Genomic DNA, 23,834 nt, shown 5'->3' on the forward strand with positions numbered 1-23,834 from the left:
AGATGATGCAGATAAGACCCTGCCCTCAAGATATTCAGTCTAGTGAGGAGGCAGATAAACAACTCTAATACAAATACAGGATTTTAATAATAGAAACACTCTTCCCCTACCACAATAAAAGCTAAAACTATCTGGATGATTCTTAGAAAGATTCTATAGAGAAAATAGCATTTCATATGGGTCTTGAAGAATGAGTGGATCTTCCCCAGGCAGGAAAAAAAGAAAAGAACATTCTAGGTAGAATGTAAAAAAAAATAAGCAAACATACAGAAGGAGTAATGATCACTTTAGTTTGGCTATAATGAGAATATACTGAAAAGTGAGGAGCAGAGTTGGCCCTGGAGATTGTACACTTTTCTGAGTAGCTTTATAAATACAGTGTGTTCCCCTTGAGTTTAGTAGTATCATACTTAGGATTGGTCCCTCACCACAAGATGTCAACACTCCAAGATACCTACCCTCTTTTACCCCCAGCAAACACTCCACATTGCCAAGAAACACTCCAGTTGAGAATTGGATTGATGACCCCAGTGAATAGCACACAGCCTTGGCCAGTTCCCAAAGGCTGCAGGCTGCCCACTCCTGGTTCCAATACAGTTCTCTCAGGGAGTGCTTCCCAGCCCCCACCTTTGCTCTATCTCACCTTCATCTCCAGGGCCTCTGGCACCTTCTTGCCTTCCCAAGCCCAACTCCGCTTGGTGAAGTAGTTAACAGTGGCAAATTCAATCAGCGCAGAAAATACAAAGGCATAACAGACGGCTATGAACCAATCCATGGCCGTCGCGTATGCCACTTTAGGTAAGGAGTTTCTGGCACTGATACTCAAGGTGGTCATGGTGAGAACAGTGGTGACACCTGGGGAGAGAGAAAATGAGAACCAGTTGCCAGTGGAAGACATTTAGAGCATATGTGATGAGATCATCAACTTCCTACTTACAAGGAGGAGCTATACCCCACTCAAAATGACCCCCTTAAAGTAAAATACAGAGAATGTCAATGTGGGATGGTTCTACCCAGTAACTACCCCATCCTAGTTATCACAGGAATAGTAAGCTCCGGTAAAGCACTTTTAAACGTTGTCCTGTAGTCTCTGCTTAAACATTTCTATTGAAGAACAGGTAACCTATTTCATTGTAACAGAACTTTTTACTTAGAAAACCCTACCTTCATTAGAATACCTTCTTTAATTAGAAAACCTTCAGTCTGAGCTGAAACCTGCCTTCCTCTAACTCCTAGCCCACTGACTGATCTTAGAATTCTTTCTCTGGCAACACAGGAAAGAAAAGCCTGCTTCCTCCTCCTCTCCCCTTCAGGGAGTTGGAGATGGTGGCCATAATTCCTCGTGAATCTATTAATCTCCAGGATGAACATGGCCACTTTCTTCTCTTGTTTCTCCTCCTTCCCTTCTGGTAGTTTTCTTTTTAACAGCCCATAACTGAACTCAACACTCAGGATCTTCACTTCCCTTACTGTGGACAGTATTTTCCTAATACTGTAAAAAAAAAAAACACTGTAGAAAATGGTTCTTTAACTTCACCAAAGTCTTTGTACTATTGAGCTTTGTGGACAACCAAAGCTATTCCAATATCTATTTCTCTTTTTTTAAGTTTATTTATTTAGTATGAGTGGGGAAGGGGCAGAGGGAGGGAGGGAGGGAGAGAATCCCAAGCAGGCTCTATGCTGTCAGTACAGAGCCTGACATGGGGCTTGATCTCATGAACCATGAGATCATGACCTGAGCTGAAATCAAGAGTTGGGCACTTAACTAACTGAGACACCCAGGCAGCCCTCCAATATCTATTTCTTGTGAGTTTTTATCAAGCCAGGATTTTTTAAAATACATTGATTCTTTTTCTTGGTGGCGTTATTAAACTAAATTTAAGATTTCCCTTTATTCACTTTTAAATTCTATTAAAATCATTTTTCTAATCTTCATTTTATATATACATATGAGCTATATAGTGTTGCAGCTAACGAGTGAGCTTTACAGTCAAATTGATAATAGGCTGACATTCTGGCAATTCCGCTTACTGGTAATATACCTTGAACAAGGTGATATATCCCACAAAGCCAGTTTTATCATGTGTAAACTGTGTGTGATCTTACCAGCCTCAGAAATTTGTTTGGGGTTCCAGTGAGATGATGTTTATAAAGCCCATAACACAATATCTGGTAAAGAGTAAGCACTCAAGAAATAGTAGCTTCTATAATTAACATTACTCTTATTTTCACTGTTGTTAATAATATTGTCATAATTATATGATTAATTATAGTGGTATAATTATAAACAAATTTTAAACAATAACACTATAATAATAATTTTATAATTGTTAGCAATAGTATTCTAGCCTCAAATACCTGCACTAGAAGTTAGAAGTCCTGAGTTCTGCCATTTACTTGTTTCATATCTTTGGCAATTTATTTGATCTCTCTATGCATCTGTTCTGCCTATCTATGAATATTTCCTAAGTCTCTATACCCTAGAATTTTGACAAGATACTTGTTATACCCAAAATCATCCAGATTTGAGGACAGGGGAGCAGTCAGACCTTCTTTCTGAGTGTTGACATGCTCAAGAGGATAGGGAATGTAAGTCTGGGTCAAATAGGGCATAGAAAGAAGTCTTAATGTGGTGAGAGATATTATATAGAAAAGCAAGCAAATAAGGCCTATCTATTAACTCTACCCAGAGAGTCAGCCATGTGTGCTGCAGCCTCTTGGGCCTTCTTTCACATCTTGCTCCCTCAAGTACCTTACTTATACGTTTGCTATATAAATGAAAATCCAGACTGGAAAAGACTTAGTACAGTTTCAACAGAGAGATCCTAAGGAAGCACCTTTGTACAAACTAGGTAGTCAGCAAGGCTGATTGGCAAAACCAAATTTTAATCCCTATCAGGAATCAGCCACATAGCCAGTACCTATTAACAATCTATCTGAGTATGTTGCCTGGTAAGTTCTGGGACTGAACCCAAGGGTCAGTAATCCTCTGACCACACTGAGCAAGGAGTGATTCATGGGAGAAACAAGCTACCTTACTTATGGTTATTAGCAAATGCAGTTGTCTACCCTGGCACAGTCATAGCAGTGTGCCTATGCATGGATGGAGAGAACTATACTGCAACATAAGTGTTTCTGTATCATATCTCAGTAGAAATTTTTATGTTTTAGCCTCTAGAGCTTCATTAGAATAGTCATCTTGTGAAGAATTCTTAGCTAGTCAGCTGGTAGGATCCTCAATCAAACATTTACATTTTATGGATGAACAATGAGGTTTGGCATTTTAAGAGATCCAGTCTTACCACCCAGTACTTCTCTTTCAAGACTCTTCTAGAAAGTATTTTGTGACTGCCCCACCTCACTTCCATGAGCACTTCTAAAAATCTAGGACACTTCTTTGAGAACACATGTCTGTCTGTACTACCAAAGCAGGAATTGATTGAGAATAGGGATCATGAGTAATCTGTCTCTATCCCCTCAACCTTGAATATATACCTGGGACAGAGTAAGCCCCTAGTACATGTGTGATGAATGAAACTGCTCTACCCTCCCTGGCCCTAGATAACTACTCCTCTGTTTTCTTTCAGTATGGTTACATTTTTTTCCCTTAGAGTTTCATACATATCATATAGTATGCACTCATTTGTGTTTGGCTTTCCTCACTTAGCATAGTATTCTTTAAATTCACTCATGTTGTTGCATCTATCTTTAGTTCATTCCTGTTAATTTCAGAGTAGCATTCCACTGCATTGATATAACAATTTGTCCATTCACCTATTAATGTTCTATTTCCAATGTTCAACCATTATGAATGAAGCTTCTGGGAAGATTTACATATAAGTCTTTGTGTGAGCATATGTTTTCATTTTTCCTAGAAAACACTTAGAGATGCAACTACATGATTATATTGTAAGCAAACCTTAACTATAGGAGACTGCCAAACAGCTTTTTAAAGTGCATGTACCATTTAACATTCCCATTAGATGTATGAGTTTCAGTCAGCATGAACCTTTGACTTATGAAAATTTAATATTAGTTGGTAGCTTTACACATTTCACTGACAATGAAAGTCCTTAGAACACCTTATCTCCATCTCAACTTACATACACTGCATTAAGCTCTAGTCTTTTATTCTAAATATGTCATATATCCAATAAGCTGCTGTTATTATTTTATACATTCAATTGACATTTACCATTCCCCATATATTTATTATTTTCATTGTTAAAATGTATCTTAAACATTCCTTCTTGGATAATTTTCTTTTTTCTTAAAGAACTCTTAGTGAGGGTTTGAAAATAATGAACTCTTAATTTTATTTTTTTATCTGAAAAGGTCTTTATTGTTTCTATTGAAGTCAGCTGGTAATCTATGACTATTTTCTTTTCTTTTCTTTTTTAATATATGAAATTTATTGTCAAATTGGTTTCCATACAACAACCAGTGCTCATCCCAAAAGGTGCCCTCCTCAATACCCATCATCCACCCTCCCCTCCCTCCCATCCCCCATCAACCCTCAGTTTGTTCTCAGTTTTTAAGAGTCTCTTATGCTTTGGCTCTCTCCCACTCTAACCTCTTTTTTTTTTTCTTCCCCTCCCCCATGGGTTTCTGTTAAGTTTCTCAGGATCCACATAAGAGTGAAACCATATGGTATCTGTCTTTCTTGTATGGCTTATTTCACTTAGCATAACACTCTCCAGTTCCATCCACGTTGCTACGAAGGGCCATATTTCATTCTTTCTCATTGCCACGTAGTATTCCATTGTGTATATAAACCACAATTTCTTTATCCATTCATCAGTTGATGGACATTTAGGCTCTTTCCATAATTTGGCTATTGTTGAGAGTGCTGCTAACAACATTGGGGTACAAGTGGCCCTATGCATCAGTACTCCTGTATCCCTTGGATAAATTCCTAGCAGTGCTATTGCTGGGTCATGGGTAGGTCTATTTTTAATTTTCTGAGGAACCTCCACACTGCTTTCCAGAGCGGCTGCACCAATTTGCATTCCCACCAACAGTGCAAGAGGGTTCCCGTTTCTCCACATCCTCTCCAGCATCTATAGTCTCCTGATTTGTTCATTTTGGCCACTCTGACTGGCGTGAGGTGATATCTGAGTGTGGTTTTGATTTGTATTTCCCTGATAAGGAGCGACGTTGAACATCTTTTCATGTGCCTGTTGGCCATCCAGATGTCTTCTTTAGAGAAGTGTCTATTCATGTTTTCTGCCCATTTCTTCACTGGGTTATTTGTTTTCCGGGTGTGGAGTTTGGTGAGCTCTTTATAGATTTTGGAGACTAGCCCTTTGTCCGATATGTCATTTGCGAATATCTTTTCCCATTCCGTTGGTTGCCTTTTAGTTTTGTTGGTTGTTTCCTTTGCTGTGCAGAAGCTTTTTATCTTCATAAGGTCCCAATAATTCACTTTTGCTTTTAATTCCCTTGCCTAATCTATCACTATTTTAAAGGCAATGTGTTTTTCTAGGCTACTTTAAAGATTTTCCTCTTTGTTTCCAAAAGTTTCATTATTATGTGTCTCTGTTTATGTCTTTTAATTTATCTTCCTTAGGTGCATAGAGCTTTTTGTAATTGTACATTTATGTCCTTTATCAGGTTTGGACAGGGTTCAGCCATTATCTCTTCAAAAAATTGCTTCTATACCATTTTCTCATTTTCCTTCTACGATTCCATTATGTCTGTGTTAGACCCTTCTCAATAAATCATATATTACTTCTCTGTCTTCTGCATTTTATACATTTTTGTCTTTCTGGGCCTCATTCTAGATATTTTTTTCAGTTAATGCATTCTCCCTTCAACTATATCTAAACCACTGATTTTTTAATCTATATTTTCCTGTTTTAGAATTTCTAGTTTGCTTGTTCTCTCACATGTGCTTTTTCTACCTAAACACACTGTTTATATAATAGAATTCTTGTATTAGTTTCACCTACTTGAACGTGTTCATCATAGCTATTTTAAAGTTTGATAACTATCTGAAATTCTATTAGGTCAGTATTTTTAATTGGGTTATACATTATATACAATAAAAGTAGATTTTTGTACATTTCTTTTTTATGTTGTACATTTCAAAGTGGGCAAACATATACAGTTATATAACTACTACTCAATGAAGATATAGAATATTCTACTTTACCAATAAGTTCTCTTATACCCATTTTCAGTGAATCCACCACCCCAGAGGAAGAACCGCTTTGGTTTCTAACAGCATAGCTTAGTTTTGCCTGTTTTGGAATTTCATATAAATGAAATCATATATTATGTACTATTTTGTGCCTGGCTTTTTAGTTTGACATAATTTTTGAGATCCACCTATATTGTTATGTGAATCAATAGTTGTAAATTCACTGTATGAATATGCCACAATATAAACACACATTCACTTGTTGATGTACATCTGGATATTTTTCTAATTTGGGATTTTATGAATAAAGCTATTATGAACATTCTTGTATAAGCCTTTTATAGATATATACTATGGATATATATTTTTTCATATCACTTGGGTATGAAGTGAAATACTTAAATTTTAGGGCAAATATATTCTTACCTTTTAAGAAATAGCCAAACATTTTCCCAAGTGATTGTTCCATTTTACAACCTCACCAGCAATGTGTGAGAGATCCATTTGCTCCTCAATCTCACAAATATTTGCAATTGTCATTCTGTTTTAATTTTAGCCACTCTAGTGTTTATAAAGTAATGTATCCATGTGGCTTTTATATTTTCCTGATACAAAATGATATTAAGTATATTTTCATGTTCTTATGGGGTGTTTGCATATATTCTTGGTGAAATGTCTTTTCATGTATTTTTCCAATATTTAAAATTAGATTCTTTATATTTTTATCACTGAATTATAGGATCTCCTTATATTTTTTGAATAGATGCTTTGTCAGATCTGTACATATATAAAATATATTCTTCCAGTCTATGGCTTGCCTTTTCATTTTTTTACTGCTATTCTTTGATGAGTGGAAATTTTTAATTTTGACAAAGTCCAATTTATTCTTTTATTCTTATTTTTTTGTACACTAAGGAATTTCTGCATTCCAAAGGTTACAAAACATTGTCTTATATTTAGTTCTAAGACAATGACATTTTTAGCTTTTATATTTAAACCTATATCAATCAAATTAATTCTTTGTAATGCCATCTGTGTCATGAATCAAGTTTTCATATATGTGGGCCTACTTTTACTCTCTCTGTAGTGTTTATTTTTCTTTCCCTTATGCCTATAACACACTGTTTTAATTACTATAGCTTTTTAATCATTTTTGGCATCTCATGGGGCAAGTCCCTCCACTTTGTTCTTCTTATTTAGGAGGATATTGGCTATTCTTGGCTCTTTGTTCTCTCATAAAAATTCTGCAATCACTTTTTAAATTAATGTGTTAATGTAAAATTTCGAAGTTTTTACATCAATGCAATGAGTGTAAATATGAACTCTAAACTCATGTGAGGCCAAGTTTAAATTTAAAAAAATAAATTCTTAAGGAAGAATTTTTTTCTATATTTTACACAGATCCCTGGCCAAAATAGACATGCCTCCTTATTGTCTCCCTGATTACTGTATTTTTCTAGTGCTCTTTCTAGGGTATAACCCTTAAATGGTATTGGATTGATGAGATGAATCCTTGTATTCGTCTCCTATGGTTTATGTAAAAAAAAAAAAAACAAAAAAAAACCACAAATTAAGTGGCTTAAAACAACACAAATATTTTTTCTTACACTTTTGGAGGTCAGAAGTCTGGCAGTTTTATGGGCCTTCTCCTCTTTCAAAGCCAACGGCAGAGCATCTTCAAATTTCCTCAGCTTTTTTCATCAAACTGCCTTCTGCTCTGTAGTCAAATATCTCTCTGCCTCCCTCTTATAAGGACACTTGTGATTATATTTAGGGCCCATCCAGATAATCCAGGATAATCTCTCCATCTCAAGATCTTTAATTTAGTGCACATCTGCAACACCGCTTTTGCTATATAGGGTAACATTCACAGATTCCAGAGATTAAGACATGGATATATTCGGGGGGCATTATTTAGTCTACCACAGCCCTAGTTCTAATCCTAAACTTCACTCAGGCTCAGAGCCTTTCTTGTGTAATCTTAAAACTCAGAGCCTTATTGCGGCACCTGGGTGGCTTCGTCGGTTTAGCGTCCCACTCTTGGTTTTGGCTCAGGTCATGATCTCAGGGTTTGGTGGCTTGAGCCCTGCATCGGGCTCTGTGCTGACAGAGCAGACCCTTCTTCAGATTCTCTCCCTCAATCTCTGTCCCTCCCCCACTTGCTCTCTCTCACTCTTGCTCTTTCTCACTCTCTCTCCCTCTCCCTCCCTCCCTCCAAATAAATAAATTTAAAAAACCCCAAAATTCTTATTTACCAAGACTAGTAGTCTATCTACCCATCTTCCAACTATAACAGTATCAGCTCATGTGACTAACATTCCAATTTTTAGTTCCCTCTTTCATTTGGGCTCCTGAGCATTTCCTTTAATTTCTTATCATCTCACATATTTAAAAAGAATATTTTCTATGTTTTATCTAACGTTTCTAGAATTTTGTGGAGGGAGATTTTCAGGGTATCTAGTTTGTTATATTTCTAAAAATCAGTGACTCCTATATAGATTCTGCTCCCTCCACTTCACCAGAACTGTTGTTGTGCATGCCTCACAGCCACCACTACTATGGAGGCAGGTTAGTAGACTAAAAAGAGTGAATATTTGTCTCCTAAAAATGTTTACAGTGGGGAAAACAGGCAGAAAATGTTCTATATGTTTAAGTCTTCCAGCAGAAAATGCTAATAATATGCAAATCTCTTTTAGACATCGGTAAATTTATATTAAAGAAAATTTTCCTGATTGTAGGTACTATTGAAAAACCCTTCAAGCTTTGTGTACCCTTTACTGATAATTTGCAATTTAAAAAAGCTAGAGGAGAAACATCAATGTCAGATGCTTATAGAGAAAAAAAAGGATGATAAAAAAGCACCCAGTCCACTTCTTTGTTGTCAACTTAGTTTCTCACTTCCCACCTTCTCCAGCTCTGCCCACCAATTTTCTCTTTTTCACTGAAGGCTCAGTCCCTCTCCAGTTCCAAAAGCAAACTTGACTGAGACAGGAAGCATTTAATAAACTTCCTACTGCAACACTCTTTTTATAAAAATTTATTTTAATGTTTATTTTTGAGAGAGAGAGATCGTGAGCAGGGGAGGGGCAGACAGAGAGACCGAAACACAGAATCCGAAGCAGACTCTAGGCTCTGAGCTGTCAGCAAGGAGCCTGAAGCGAACCTGGAAGTCATGAGCTGTGAGATCATGACCTGAACCGAACGAAGGTGGACGCTCAACCAACTGAGCCACCCAGGCGCCCCCAACACTCTTCTTATTCCCACTTTTTTGTTAAGAACTCAGTTGCCTGAAATACCAGGACCTGATGACTCACTTACCAATGCTAGGCCCAGGCATTGCTTCCATCCACTTTCCATATCCCAACCTGACAGTCCATCATAAGACTTAGCAAATGCCCTCACCTCCCCATTCTCCATAAGACAACACTCACCAAAGACCGTGCGGGCAGGAACAGACTCTCTGTTGAGCCAGAAAGACACTTGTGACAGAATGACAGTCATGATACATGGCAAGTAGGTCTGGATCACAAAGTAGCCAATTTTTCGCTTGAGATGGAAGTGGGTTGTCATGACGACATATTCTCCTGGAGAGAGTAAAATTAGGCAATATGTAGCTGAATAAACATTGTTAAATCAAGAAGGGCCCCAATTCAGTTCACCAAGCTCTTTAACCTTATAGTCAAAACAAGACATTCCAGCACCTACCAAGTTCACATAACCATATCTCTTTAATAATCATGAAGCAGTGCTTTTGTGTGAAAATATGCTAATACTATACCAACACAGCTTGCTCAGAGCAATTTTGACACAGATTCATTCAAATACATTAGTGTATTCATTTAAATAATAATAAATATCATTCTTTTCTATAGCATTTGCTTGTGATTGGCACTCTTCTAGCACTTTAATATTCTTAACATACTTAATGATTACAAAAATGCTATAAGGTGGATACTATTGTTATCCTTTTATAGTCCAATAAACTCAAGCAAAGAGAGATTGAATAACTTAAGCATGGTTTTCCAGCTACTAAGCAGCAGAGCCTGAATTCAAGGTCATATGGGTTGGCTCCACCATTTATGCTTTTTAACCATTCTGCTCTTTTGTTTGAATGGACTTATAGGGTTAGAACCAAAAGTTCATCTAGCAGAATGTGGGTTAGCCTAGATCACCCCACTCTAAAACAAGCATGAGCACATATTGAACTCTTACTATGTGCCAAACAGTTTTGAGTGATTGGGGAATATTAACTTTACACATTCCCAACAACCCTGTAAGGTAGATTATCAATTATTTATCAGTCCTAATGGATCTGTCAGCAGCATTTTCCATAGATGAGCACTCCATCCTCCTGGAATGACTCTCTTAACCAAACTTCTAGGTCATGACACTCTTCTGGTTTCCTTCCTATCTTTCCAGTCTCCTTTGCTGGTTCCTTCAACTTTCTAAACACTTGAGGATGTCAGGACTCAATACTTGTCCTATTTTCTGCCTCACCCACTTCCTTGGCATTCTCATCCAGCCTGTCTTTAAATAATATCTTCTTCCTAGGCTTCCTACTTGTTATGGGTTGAATTGTGTACCCCAGAAAGATATGGTGAAGTCTTAACCCTGAGTACTTCAGAATGTAACCTTTATTTTTTTTCATTTTTTTAATTTTTCAATATATGAAATTTATTGTCAAATTGGTTTCCATACAACACCCAGTACTCATCCCAAAAGGTGCCCTCCTCAATACCCATCACCCACCCTCCCCTCCTTCCCACCCCCCATGAACCCTCAGTTTGTTCTCAGTTTTTAAGAGTCTCTTATGCTTTGGCTCTCTCCCACTCTAACCTCTTTTTTTTCCTTCCCCTCCCCCATGGGTTTCTGTTAAGTTTCTCAGGATCCACATAAGAGTGAAAACATATGGTATCTGTCTTTCTCTGTATGGCTTATTTCACTTAGCATAACACTCTCCAGTTCCATCCACGTTGCTACGAAGGGCCATATTTCGTTCTTTCTCATTGCCACGTAGTACTCCATTGTGTATATAAACCACAATTTCTTTATCCATTCATCAGTTGATGGACATTTAGGCTCTTTCCATAATTTGGCTATTGTTGAGAGTGCTGCTATCAACATTGGGGTACAAGTGCCCCTATGCATCAGTACTCCTGTATCCCTTGGGTAAATTCCTAGCAGTGCTATTGCTGGGTCATAGGGTAGGTCTATTTTTCATTTTTTGAGGAACCTCCACACTGTTTTCCAGAGTGGCTGCACCAATTTGCATTCCCACCAACAGTGCAAGAGGGTTCCCGTTTCTCCACATCCTCTCCAGCATCTATAGTCTCCTGATTTGTTCATTTTGGCCACTCTGACTGGCGTGAGGTGATACCTGAGTGTGGTTTTGATTTGTATTTCCCTGATGAGGAGCAACGTTGAGCATCTTTTCATGTGCCTGTTGGCCATCCGGATGTCTTCTTTAGAGAAGTGTCTACTCATGTTTTCTGCCCATTTCTTCACTGGGTTATTTGTTTTTCAGGTGTGGAGTTTGGTGAGCTCTTTATAGATTTTGGATACTAGCCCTTTGTCCAATATGTCATTTGAAAATATCTTTTCCCATTCCGTTGGTTGCCTTGTAGTTTTGTTGGTTGTTTCCTTTGCTGTGCAGAAGCTTTTTATCTTTATAAGGTCCCAATAATTCATTTTTGCTTTTAATTCCCTTGCCTTTGGGGATGTGTCGAGTAAGAGATTGCTACGGCTGAGGTCAGAGAGGTCTTTTCCTGCTTTCTCCTCTAAGGTTTTGATGGTTTCCTGTCTCACATTCAGGTCCTTTATCCATTTTCAATTTATTTTTGTGAATGGTGTGAGAAAGTGTTCTAGTTTCAACCTTCTGCATGTTGCTGTCCAGTTCTTCCAGCACCATTTGTTAAAGAGACTGTCTTTTTTCCATTGAATGTTCTTTCCTGCTTTGTCAAAGATGAGTTGGCCATACATTAGTGGGTCTAGTTCTGGGGTTGCTATTCTATTCCATTGGTCTATGTGTCTGTTTTTGTGCCAATACCATGCTGTCTTGATGATTACAGCTTTGTAGTAGAGGCTAAAGTCTGGGATTGTGATGCCTCCTGCTTTGGTCTTCTTCAAAATTACTTTGGCTATTCGTGGCCTTTTGTGGTTCCATATGAATCTTAGGACTGCTTGTTCTAGTTTCGAGAAGAATGCTGGTGCAATTTTGATTGGGATTGCATTGAATGTGTAGATAGCTTTGGGTAGTATTGACATTTTGACAATATTTATTCTTCCAATCCATGAGCAGGGAATGTCTTTCCCCTGAGATCAGGAACACGACAGGGATGCTCACTCTCACCGCTGTTGTTTAACATAGTGTTGGAAGTGCTAGCATCAGCAATCAGACAACAAAAGGAAATCAAAGGCATCAAAATTGGCAAAGATGAAGTCAAGCTTTCGCTTTTTGCAGATGACATGATACTATACATGGAAAATCCGATAGACTCCACCAAAAGTCTGCTAGAACTGATGCATGAATTCAGCAAAGTTGCAGGATACAAAATCAATGTACAGAAATCAGTTGCATTCTTATACACTAACAATGAAGCAACAGAAAGACAAATAAAGAAACTGATCCCATTCACAATTGCACCAAGAAGCATAAAATACCTAGGAATAAATCTAACCAAAGATGTAAAAGATATGTATGCTGAAAACTATAGAAAGCTTATGAAGGTAATTGAGGAAGATATAAAGAAACAGAATGTAACCTTTAGAAATAGGGTTGTTGCAAGTATAATTAGTTAAAATGAGGTCATACTGGAGTAGGATGGTCCCTAATACACTATGACCAATGTTTATATAAAAAGAAGACAGACACACACAGGGAGATGTATGATGACATGTGATGACAGAGACGGAGATTGGAGAGATACATCCACTAACCAGGGAACGCCAAAAATTGCTAGCAACCATCACTGATTTCTCTCTCTCCTTCCTTCTTTCATGTATGCATCTGTGTGTACACACACAGATACCCAATCAATCAGCAAACCCTGAGAGTTCTTTCTTCAAAATATTTATAATTTAACCACTTCTCACTACCTCTACTACTACCCCTCTAGTGTAAGCTACCATCATCTTGTACTTACATACTGTAATAGCTTTATAATTGGTCTTGGCCCCTTCAATGTATTCTTAGCACACCAAAATGATCCTATTGAAACATAAATCCAATTTTATCTCTCTTTTGCTTAAGACTCCAGGCGCTTGCCATCTCTCAAAGAGTTAAAAAAAAGTGAATTTCCCCCAAAATAGTCCCCAAATAGACCCATGCAATTTTATAACTCTACTATTTTACTTATTAGAGCTTCTTACTTTTCATCTCTCCCTTTACCGACATTTGGTTTTGGCAGTTCTCCCATGAGGCAATTTCCCACTTTCCTACCCCACCCACTCCGTTGTACCTAAGTGTAGAAACAGCATCTGGTCATACAAAGCTCAATGCACAATCAATATTGTGTGTGTATTCACATTTCAACTTGTTTATGTGAACATGGAAAATACAAATTGGCTTATTATTATTATTACTTTTTTTAATATGAAATTTTTATCAAATTGGTTTCCATACAATACCCAGTGTTCATCCCAACAGGTGTCCTCCTCAATACCCATTACCCCCCCTCCCCTCCCATCCACCCCCCCATCAGCCCTCAGTTTGTTCTCAGTTTTTAAGAGTCTCTTATGTTTTGGCTCCCTCCCTAACTTTTTTTTTTCCTTCCCTTCCCCCATGGTCTTCTGTTAAGTTTCTCAGGATCCACATAAGAGTGAAAACATATGGTATCTGTCTTTCTCTGTATGACTTATTTCACTTAGCATAACACTCTCCAGTTCCATCCACGTTGCTACAAAAGGCCATATTTCGTTCTTTCTCATTGCCACGTAGTACTCCATTGTGTATATAAACCACAATTTCTCTTTTTTTAAATTTTAATGTTTATTTATTTTTGAGACAGAGAGAGACAGAGCATGGATGGGGGAGGGTCAGAGAGAGGGAGACACAGAATCTGAAACAGGCTCCAGGCTCTGAGCTGTCAGCACAGAGCCGGACGCGGGGCTTGAACTCACTGACTGTGAGATCATGACCTGAGCTGAAGTCGGCCGCTTAACTGACTGAGCCACCCAGGCGCCCCATAAACCACAATTTCTTTATCCATTCATCAGTTGATGGACACTTAGGCTCTTTCCATAATTTGGCTATTGTTGAAAGTGCTGCTATAACTATTGGGGTGCAAGTTCCCCTATGCATCAGTACTCCTGTATCCCTTGGGTAAATTCCTAGCAGTGCTATTGCTGGTTGTAGGGTAGATCTATTTTTCATTTTTTGAGGAACCTCCACACTGTTTTCCAGAGCAGCTGCACCAATTTGCATTCCCACCAACAGTGCAAGAGGGTTCCCATTTCTCCATATTCTCTCCAGCACCTATAGTCTCCTGACTTGTTCATTTTAGCCACTCTGACTGGCATAAGGTGGGATCTGAGTGTGGTTTTGATTCAGTTTGGCTTATTGTTAACTTAGCAATGAATTCTCATACGAAATTATAGAATGTGTTATTCATTATAATTTTTGAGTTCCTTTTTTTCTCTTTCCTCTTTCAGTCCTTTTATTTCTGCCTTTGTTCTTCACACTCTCCTACTCTTATCTTACCCCCTCTGCTGTCTGTTTTCATTTCTATTCCTTTCTCTCCCTCTTCTTCCCTTCAGTCTCTCTCTCTCCACTGAAAATGCTTTGAATACTTATTTTTAATGAGATTTGGACTTTGATTAGCTAAAGCAGTTTTCCCCTTCTCCATCTTAGTCTCACACCTCCAAACTCCTGTCTATTAATCCTGTATCTGATCATGTGGAATATTTAATGTATAAAATATGTAATAAATACTGTTCATAAATTAGTTGTATTTTGTAGATCTCTTAAAGTGAGTATATTTTACAAAAACTTATCAAATTAGCCATTTGTTTTAAATAACTGAATTTATTTTCTTCAATCTTATTTTTCTAGCCTTCTTTCTTTCAATTTATGTCTTCCTATTTTATTTCCAAAGTAGCAAAGAGCATGCCGAAGATGAACAAGATGGTGGAATACAGCATCCCTGGCTCCAGTATCCCATCACAAATATATGGATTAGCAACTATTTATGGACAATACTTTTGTGAAAATCTCAGAGCCAGGGAATAAAACAGAAGCATCCTCCTGGAGCACAAAATCCAAGAAAAGCCACATTAGAAAGGTAAGAGAAGTGCCTTCACTTTGCTAACTTCTTCCCTCCCTCAGGCAAGCCCAATGTATCACCTAGAGGGTTCCTCTGTGTCTATGGTTTCTCTAATGGAAAAGGAGAGACTAAGGTGGATATACAGCTTCCCCAGTATTCCAGAGCACTCCCCTGGAGGTCTACTTCTGCCTTGCCTCATGGGAAATACTGGAGGAATCAGTGAAGCTAGACCATTTGAGGTCAACTAGGAACAAAATGGGGGATGGTGGTGAAACATATAGCCACCTATGCATGGATCTTGGCCATGATACCAGGTCTCTGCTAGCAACCTCACACCTCAGAGTCCAGCCAGCAGTCTTTCCCCACCTGTGCAGGGAACACAACCTCTGAAAGTAGTCTGCAGCTCTGGGAAACAGATGAATACAGAGGCACCACCCAACAGCAGAGTTTGGACTAACAGCACAACTCCAGCAGAGGCCTTGCCCAATGGTGGTAGTCTAGACAAAAGGATCACACTCCTTGGTGTCCTGGTGTCCCCACCCACCAAAATAGCGACCTCCACAGGTCCAAAATGCTCTGGCTCTCTTGCCTGGGTGTCATGGTGACCCCCACTACCAAAATAGAGACCTCCACAGGTCAAAAACCACTGACTACACTGCTAAATGGGAAGGGGAGTCATGGCACTCCACTCACCACAATGGTGATCTCCATGAGTTGAAACAGGTCCACTGTAATACCTAGGGATCCCCACCCCAAGCAGTAGAGTATGCCAGGGTTAACCTGTGTTTCAAAACAGCAGGGTACCCAACTGCTGCAAGTAGCTAGTTCTCCATGCAACAGAGGCCCCCTGGGGCGCTGCTGAAAAGTGGAGTATGGACCACTGAATCATAAATAGAAAATCTAAACAGATCAATGTGGTGCAAGGAGACACAATCAGTAATTAAGCACCTTCCAACAAAGAAAATCCCAGGACAAAATGGCTTCATGGGTAACCAAACATTTAAAGAAGAATGAATGTCAGTCATCCTTAAACTCTTCCAAAAAATTGAAAAGGAGAAAGTGCTTCCAAACTCATTTTAGAGGGCTAGCTTTGCCCTGATGCCAAAACCAGATAAAGACTCAGAATGAAAGAAAATTGCAATTGAGACTTAAATAACACTGGATTTAGGGACACCAAACCCCTACACAATGGAAAATCTGCCTATAACTTCTGACTCCCCCAAAACCTAACTACTAATAACCTACTGTTGACTGGAAGCCTTACCAATAACAGTGGATTAACATACATTTTGTATATTATAAGTATCATATACTGTATTCTTACAATAAAGCTAGGGAAAAGAAAATGTTATTAAGAAAATCATATGGAAGAGAAAATACATTTACATTACTGCACTGTATTGATACTCTAAGTTTACCTCAACTGTTTATAAGACAAATCATCTGTTACTACCTACATCAATATTGTCTTATATAATACAAAACATTGCAAATGTTATACATATTACTGACACTAGACATCAAAAATGAAAATATGTAAAATTAATATTTGTTTACAAGTATAACAATTCATGCATTGATAACAAAGAAGCAGCACTATGATTGCTTTATGGTAGCCTAGTATAATCAATACAATTACTTTGTGGTGGCTCAGCCTATACACTGATGAATGAGTCATTATAAAATTTTTATGTCATACAGTATTATAGTCATATTCATGCTATAGTATTGGAAACACTTACTTTTAAAAAATGCATGCCTATGATGATAGGCTGATATGCATTGTCTCCAGTTACAAGAGAGAATTATTGAACGGTAATGTAATTCTTTGAAAGCAAAGTTATAAAACAAAACACATTAATTTTATATTAAATATCACTCACTTTATGCCTATGTAAGAATAGGCTATCCACTTTCATACAAGTCTTGTACATGATGTTCTTCACAATGAATATTTAGGTAATGATGATGACACAAAAGTGTCTCATACAGTTCTTGCTGTACAGTTATTAGATATTCACATGAACACACAACAGATAAGTTTTTTAACTGTTTGTCATGATGATTATTTACTATTCATTAAGTGGAATTGGATCATTGTAAAGGTCTTCATCCTCCTTGTATTCATGTTGAGTAGGTGAAGGAAGAAGAGGAGGAAGAATTGGTCTTGCTGTCTCAGGGGTAGCAGAGATGGAAGTGGTGCAGGAGATGAAAGGTGAGGCAGGAGAGGCAGGCACATTCAGTATAACTTTACAGAAATATATTTTAATGCCTGTCTGATTAGTTTTTGTTTTTTCATTTCTTTTAAACTGTTTCTATATGGTACTAATTCTTCTTCCACCATGTGCTTTAGTTTCAGTTCCCATATCATAGAAGGGTCCATGCCATAAAAAATGTCAAAAGCAGCCTTGAATAACTGGAACCCTTCTTCCATACTGTCTAATGCAATTGTTTTCTGGCACTATTTCTTTTACATCTTCTTCCCCATTGTCTGGCACTGGTTCAGATGCAGTCATCTCCATAAAGTTGTCTTCTGTTAATTCTTCAGATGTGGTATCTATTAGCTCTTTTTTTTAAAGGCATACACATTTTATTTGACATTAATTTTTATCAGACATGGGTTTTTCTAGAAAAGTGAAGACTCGAAGAAGTGGATATGGCTGAAAGCTTATATACCATTTTTTAAGTCTATTTATTTTGAGAGAGAGAGAAAGCACAAGTGAGGGAGGGGGAGAGCGAGTGGGAGCGGAGAGAATGAATCCCAAGCAGGATCCACACTGTTAATATGGAACCCAATGCAGGACTTGAACTCATGAACCATGAGATCATGATCTGAGCCCAAGTCAGGTGCTTAACCAACTAAGTCACCCATTTTTAACAAAGAATGAAAAATTGTGGAGATATGACAAGACAAAGGAAAAGGTTTGAGACTTGCAAGTGTGGCAAACTGTGTGAAGATAAATATGTCAAAGAAACTAGTAAGTCATAAGGGCTATCTCAGTCAGGTTTGTTTGTTCAAGTCTATCTTGGGGATAGGCGATCTATGGTAGCCCTTATTTCTCAGGACTTTCTCACTTTAGTCAGATAATAAAATCTCTGTGAAGACTTCTTTATGTATCTGTTGATTCTCAAGTATCTTCAGCTCAAAATAATCTTTATGCCTAATGTTTATTTTTGAGAGAGAGAGAGTGAGCAGGAGAGGGGCAGAGGGAGAGGGTGACACAGAATCCAAAGCAGGCTCCAGGCTCTGAGCTGTCAGCACAGAGCCAGATGCAGGGGCTCAAACCCATGAACCATGAGATCATGACCTGGGCTGAAGTTGGATACTTAACCAACTGAGCTACCCAGGAACCCCTGTCTATGAGCTCTTGAATTTCTTCAAGATCCATGTCATAAAACCCTCTAATCCCCCCATTTTTTGCCATATCAAAATCTCATTCATTATTTCTTTGGTTCTATCATAAATACTCTGAAGTCATGCACAATATCTAGATATAGTTTTCTTCAGCAGGAATTTATTGTTTCAGACTTGATCGCTTTCATGGCATTTTCTGTAATAGCAAGGGCACCTTCACTGTTGTAATCCTTCAAGGCTTTCATGTTGTCCTCTCTAATGGGGTTCTCCTGCATAGGGTTGGTGATCTTTTACATAGAGTACTGTGTATAATGAAATTTAAAGGTCCTTGTAACCCCTTGATGTAGCTGAATTATAGGTTTTGTGTTTGGGGGAAAGTAGTCCACTTAGATACCTTTGATACTGAACTTACAAGTTTCCGGGTGGCCAGGTGCATTATCCAAAATCAAAAGAACTTTAAAAGGTAGGCTCTTACTGACAAGGTATTTCCTGACTTCAGGGACAAACCATTGATGGAACCAATCCGGAAAAAAAGGTTTGCATCGTCCAGGATGTCTTGTTTAACAAAAAGACTGATAGCTGTTGTTTATCTTTTTCCTTCAAAGTTTGAGGGTTAGAAGTTTTATAGATACAGGCAGTCCTTATCTTAAACTTGACTGCCTTTACATAAAGCAGTAGAGGTAGTCTGTCCCTCCCTTCCTGAAATCCTGGTGCTCACTTCTCTTCCTTACTAATAAATGTCTTTTATGGCATTTTTCCTTCAGAATAGGGCACTTTAATCTGCATTAGAAACCTGTTAAGATGGATATCTTTTTTCCTTAATGATTTTTCTAATGGTGTCTGGGAACTCATCTGCTGCCTCTTGGTTGGTAAAAGCTGCCTCTCCTGTTATTTTGACATTTTTTAAACCAACACTCTAAAATTATCAAACCATCCTTTGCTGGAATTAAATTCCTTAACATTAGATCCTTCACCTTCCTTTTACTTTAAATTGTTATATAATGACTTCACTTTTTCTTGAATCACATTAGAGTCTATGGATATGCCTTCCTTATAGCAATCCTGTACCCATATAAGAGCTGCGTTTTCAATATGAGAAAAAAGTATTTCACAAAAATTACAAGGTTTTCACACCAGCTTAGGTGGTTGCAGTGATTGCTTCACAAATTTCCTTTTCTTTTTTCATAATGGTCCTAATGCTGGATTTATTTATCTTGAAATGGTGGGCAGCTGCAGGTGTAGACCTCCATCTATGGTTCATATAAAGCAATTGACATTTCTCTTATAATGTCATGACTTTTCTCTGCTTCTTGGGACCACTCCCATAATCACTAGTGGCACTTTGTGAGGTTTCCATGGTGTTTTTCAAGGTTTATGGTATTGCACTAAACATGATGAAAAATATGCAAAAACCATGAGAGATCATTTTTTTTACCATTATACACAATTTTACTAGAGACATATACTGCTCACATGGAGATTATTAGCATTACATATGTATTTTTTTATTTAAATTCAAGTTAGTTAACATATAGTGTAATATTGGTTTCAGAATTAGGATTTAATGATTCATCACTTACATATAATACCCTGTGCTCATCACAACAAGCGCCCTCCTTAATACACATCAACAATTAAGACCATCCCCCCACTCCCCTCCCCTCCAGCAATCTTCAGTTTGTTCTCTGTATTTGAGAGTATCTAAAAGTTTGCTTTCATCTTTGTTTTTATATTATTTTTCCTTCCCTTCCCCAAGTTCATCCATTGTGTATCTTAAATTTCACATATGAGTGAAATCATGATATTTGTCCTCCTCTGACTGACATAATTCATTTAGCATAATATCCTCTAGCTCCATCCACATTGTTGCAAGTGGCAAGATTTCATTCTTTTTCATTGCTGAGTAATAGTCCATTGTATATACTGTATATACAACATCTTCCTTATTTGTGCTCTTTCCATAATTTGGCTATTGTTGATAGCACTACTATAAACATTGGGGTACATGTATCCCTTTGAATCAGCATTTTTGTATCCTTTGGATAAATACCTAGTAGTACAATTGCTGGGTCATAGGGTAGTTCTATTTTTAATTTTTTTTGAAAAACCTCCATACTGTTTTCCAGAGTAGCTGCACCAGTTTGCATTCCCAGTAGCAGTGCAAGAGGGTCCCATTTCTCTACATCCTCGCCAACATCTATTGTTTTCTGAGTTGTTAATTTTAGCCACTCTAACTGGCATGAGGTGATATCTCAGTCTGGTTTTGTTTAGCATTTCCTTGATAATGAGTGATGTTGAGCATCTTTTCATGTGTCTGTTGACCATCTAGATGTCTTCTTTGGAAAAGTGGCTATTCATGTCTTCTGCCCATTTTGTCACTGGACTCTTTGTTTTTTGGGTGTTGAGTTTGGTAAATTCTTTATAGATTTTGGATACTAACCATTTATCTGAAATGTCATTTGCAAATATCTTTTCCCATTCCACCAGTTGCCTTTGAGTTTTGCTGATTGTTTCCTTGCAGTACACAAGCTTTTTATCTTGAGAATTTCCCAATAGTTCATTTTTGCTTTTATTTCCCTTGCCTCTGGAGACATGTTTAGTAAAATGTTGCTGCATCCAAGGTCAAAGAGGTTGCTGCCTGTTTTCTCCTCTAAGATTTTGATGGCTTCTTGTCTTACATTTAGGTCTTTCATCCACTTTGAAATTATGAAATTTTGTATGGTGTAAGAAAGTGGTCCAGGTTAATTTTTCTGCATGTCACTGTCCAGGTTCCCAGCACCTTTTGCTGAAGGGACTTTTTTCCATTGGATGCTGTTTCCTGCTTTGCCAAAGATTAGTTGGCCATACATTTGTGGGTGCACTTCTGGGTTCTCTATTCTATTACATTGATCTATGTGTCTGTTTTTTTTTGTGTGCCATATCATACTGTCTTCATGATTATAGCTTTGTAACACAGCTTAAAGTCTAGAATTGTGATGCATCCAGCTTTTGTTTTTCTTTTCAACATTACTTTGGCTATTTGAGGTCTTTTCTGGTTCCATACAAATTTTAGAATTGTTTTTCTGGCTTGGTGTAGAATACCCATATTATTTTGATAGGGATTGAATTGAATGTGTAGATTGCTTTGGGTAGTACTGACATTTTAACAATATTTGTTCTTCTAATCCATGAACATGGAATGTTTTTCCCATTTCTTTGGGTCTTCTTCAATTTCTTTAATCAGCTTTCTATAGTTTTTAGTGTACTGATCTTTACCTCATTGGTTAGGTTTATTCCCAGGTATCTTATGGTTTTTGGTGCAATTGAAAATGGGATAGATTCCTTGATTTCTCTTTCTGTTGCTTCACTATTGGTGTATAGCAATGCAACAGATTTCTGTGCATTGACTTTATATCTTGCGACATTGCTGAATTCATACATCAGTTCTAGCAGTTTTTTGGTGGAGTCTGTTGTGTTTTCCATGTAGAGTATCATGTCATCTGTGAATGGTGAAAGTTGACTTCTTCCTTACCAGTTTGTATGAATTTTATTTCTTATTGTTGTCTGATTGCTAAAAGTAGGACTTCCAGTACTATGTTGAACAACAGCGATGAGAATGGGCATCTCTGTCATGTTTTGGAACTTAGGGGGAAAGCTCTGTTTTTTCTCATTGAGGATGATATTAGCAGTGCATCTCTTGCATATGGCCTTTATGATGTTGAGGTATGTTCCTTATATCCCTACTTTCTTGAGGGTTTTTATCAAGAAACTATGCTGCATTTTGTCAAATGTTTTTCTGCATCTATTGAGAGGATCATGTTGTTCTTATCATTTCTTTATTGTGGAATATCACACTGATTTATTTGTGGATATTGAACCACCTTTGCAGCCCAGAAATAAATCCCACTTGGTGATGGTTAATAATTTTTTTAATGTATTGGTTAGATTCAATTTGCGAGTGTCTTGTTGAAGATTTGTCCATCCATGTTCATCAGGGAAAGTGGTCTGTAATAATTCTCATTTTCAATGGGGATCTTTGTCTGGTTTTGGAACCCAGGTAATGCTGTCTTCATAGAATGAGTTTGTAAGTTTTCCTTCCATTCTCTTTTTTGTGATAGGTATTAACTCTTCTTTAAATTGTTGGTAGAATTCCCCTGGAAAGTCATCTAGCCCTGGATTCTTGGTTGTTGGGAGATTTTTGATTATTGATTCAATTTCTTTACTGGTTATGGATCTGTGCAAGTTTTCTATTATTTCTTCCTGCTTCATTTTTGGTAGTTTATATGTTTCTAGGAATTTGTCAATTTCTTCCACATTGCCCAATTTGTTGGCATATAATTGATCATAATATTATCTTATAATTGTTTGTATATCTGCTATGTTGTTTGTGATATCTCTTCTTTCATTTGTGATTTTATTTATTTGTGTCCTTTCCCTCTTCATTTTGTTAGTATGGCTAGAGGTTTATCAATTTTGTTAATTCTTTCAAAGAACTATGTCTTAATCTGTTACGTGTTTTGATTTCAATATCCTTGACTTCTGCTTTAATATTTATTATTTACCTTCTTCTGCTGTTTTGGGCTTTATTTGCTTTTCTTTTTCCAGAGCCGTTAGGTGTAAGGTTAGGTTGTATATTTGAGACTTTTTTTCCTTCTTTAGGAAGGCCTGTGTTACTATATTCTTCCCTCTTATGTCAGCCTTTGCAGCATCCCAAAGGTTTTGGACTGTTTTGTTTTCATTTTAATTAGCTTTATTGGCTTTTTAATTTCTTGTTTAACCCATTTATTCTTCAGTAGGACGTTCTTTAACCTCCAAGTATTTGTGGTCTTTCCAAATTTTTTCTTGTGGTTGATTTAAACTTTCACAGCATTGTGGTGTGAAAATATGTAAGATATGATTTCAATCTTTTTGTATTTGTTGAGGGCTGATTTGTGGCCCACCATGTGGTCTATTCTGGAGAATGTACTATGTGCGCTCAAAAAGCAATTGTGTTCTGATTTAGGATGAAATATTCTGAATGTATCTGTTAAGTCCATCTGGTCCAATGTGTAATTCAAAGCCCGTTGCTTCCTTGTTGATTTTCTAGTTAGATGATCTG

The 23,834-nt window shown here is 37.4% G+C and overlaps 1 protein-coding gene across 1 annotated transcript in view; it reads right to left on the bottom strand.

Annotated features, from left to right (window-relative positions):
- GABRA3 (gamma-aminobutyric acid type A receptor subunit alpha3) overlaps nucleotides 1-23,834 on the bottom strand; it is a 349,260-nt gene that overhangs the window by 18,575 nt on the left and 306,851 nt on the right. Inside the window, exons 8-9 of the mRNA XM_047843032.1 lie at nucleotides 9,574-9,726; nucleotides 644-855 (exon numbers count right to left, since the gene is read on the bottom strand). Of these exons, the coding sequence (XP_047698988.1) occupies nucleotides 644-855; nucleotides 9,574-9,726 (365 nt within the window). The remainder of the gene's footprint in view (nucleotides 1-643; nucleotides 856-9,573; nucleotides 9,727-23,834) is intronic.

This window comes from Prionailurus viverrinus, chromosome X (genome assembly GCF_022837055.1).
Source record: "Prionailurus viverrinus isolate Anna chromosome X, UM_Priviv_1.0, whole genome shotgun sequence".
Taxonomy (NCBI): Eukaryota; Metazoa; Chordata; class Mammalia; order Carnivora; family Felidae; genus Prionailurus; species Prionailurus viverrinus.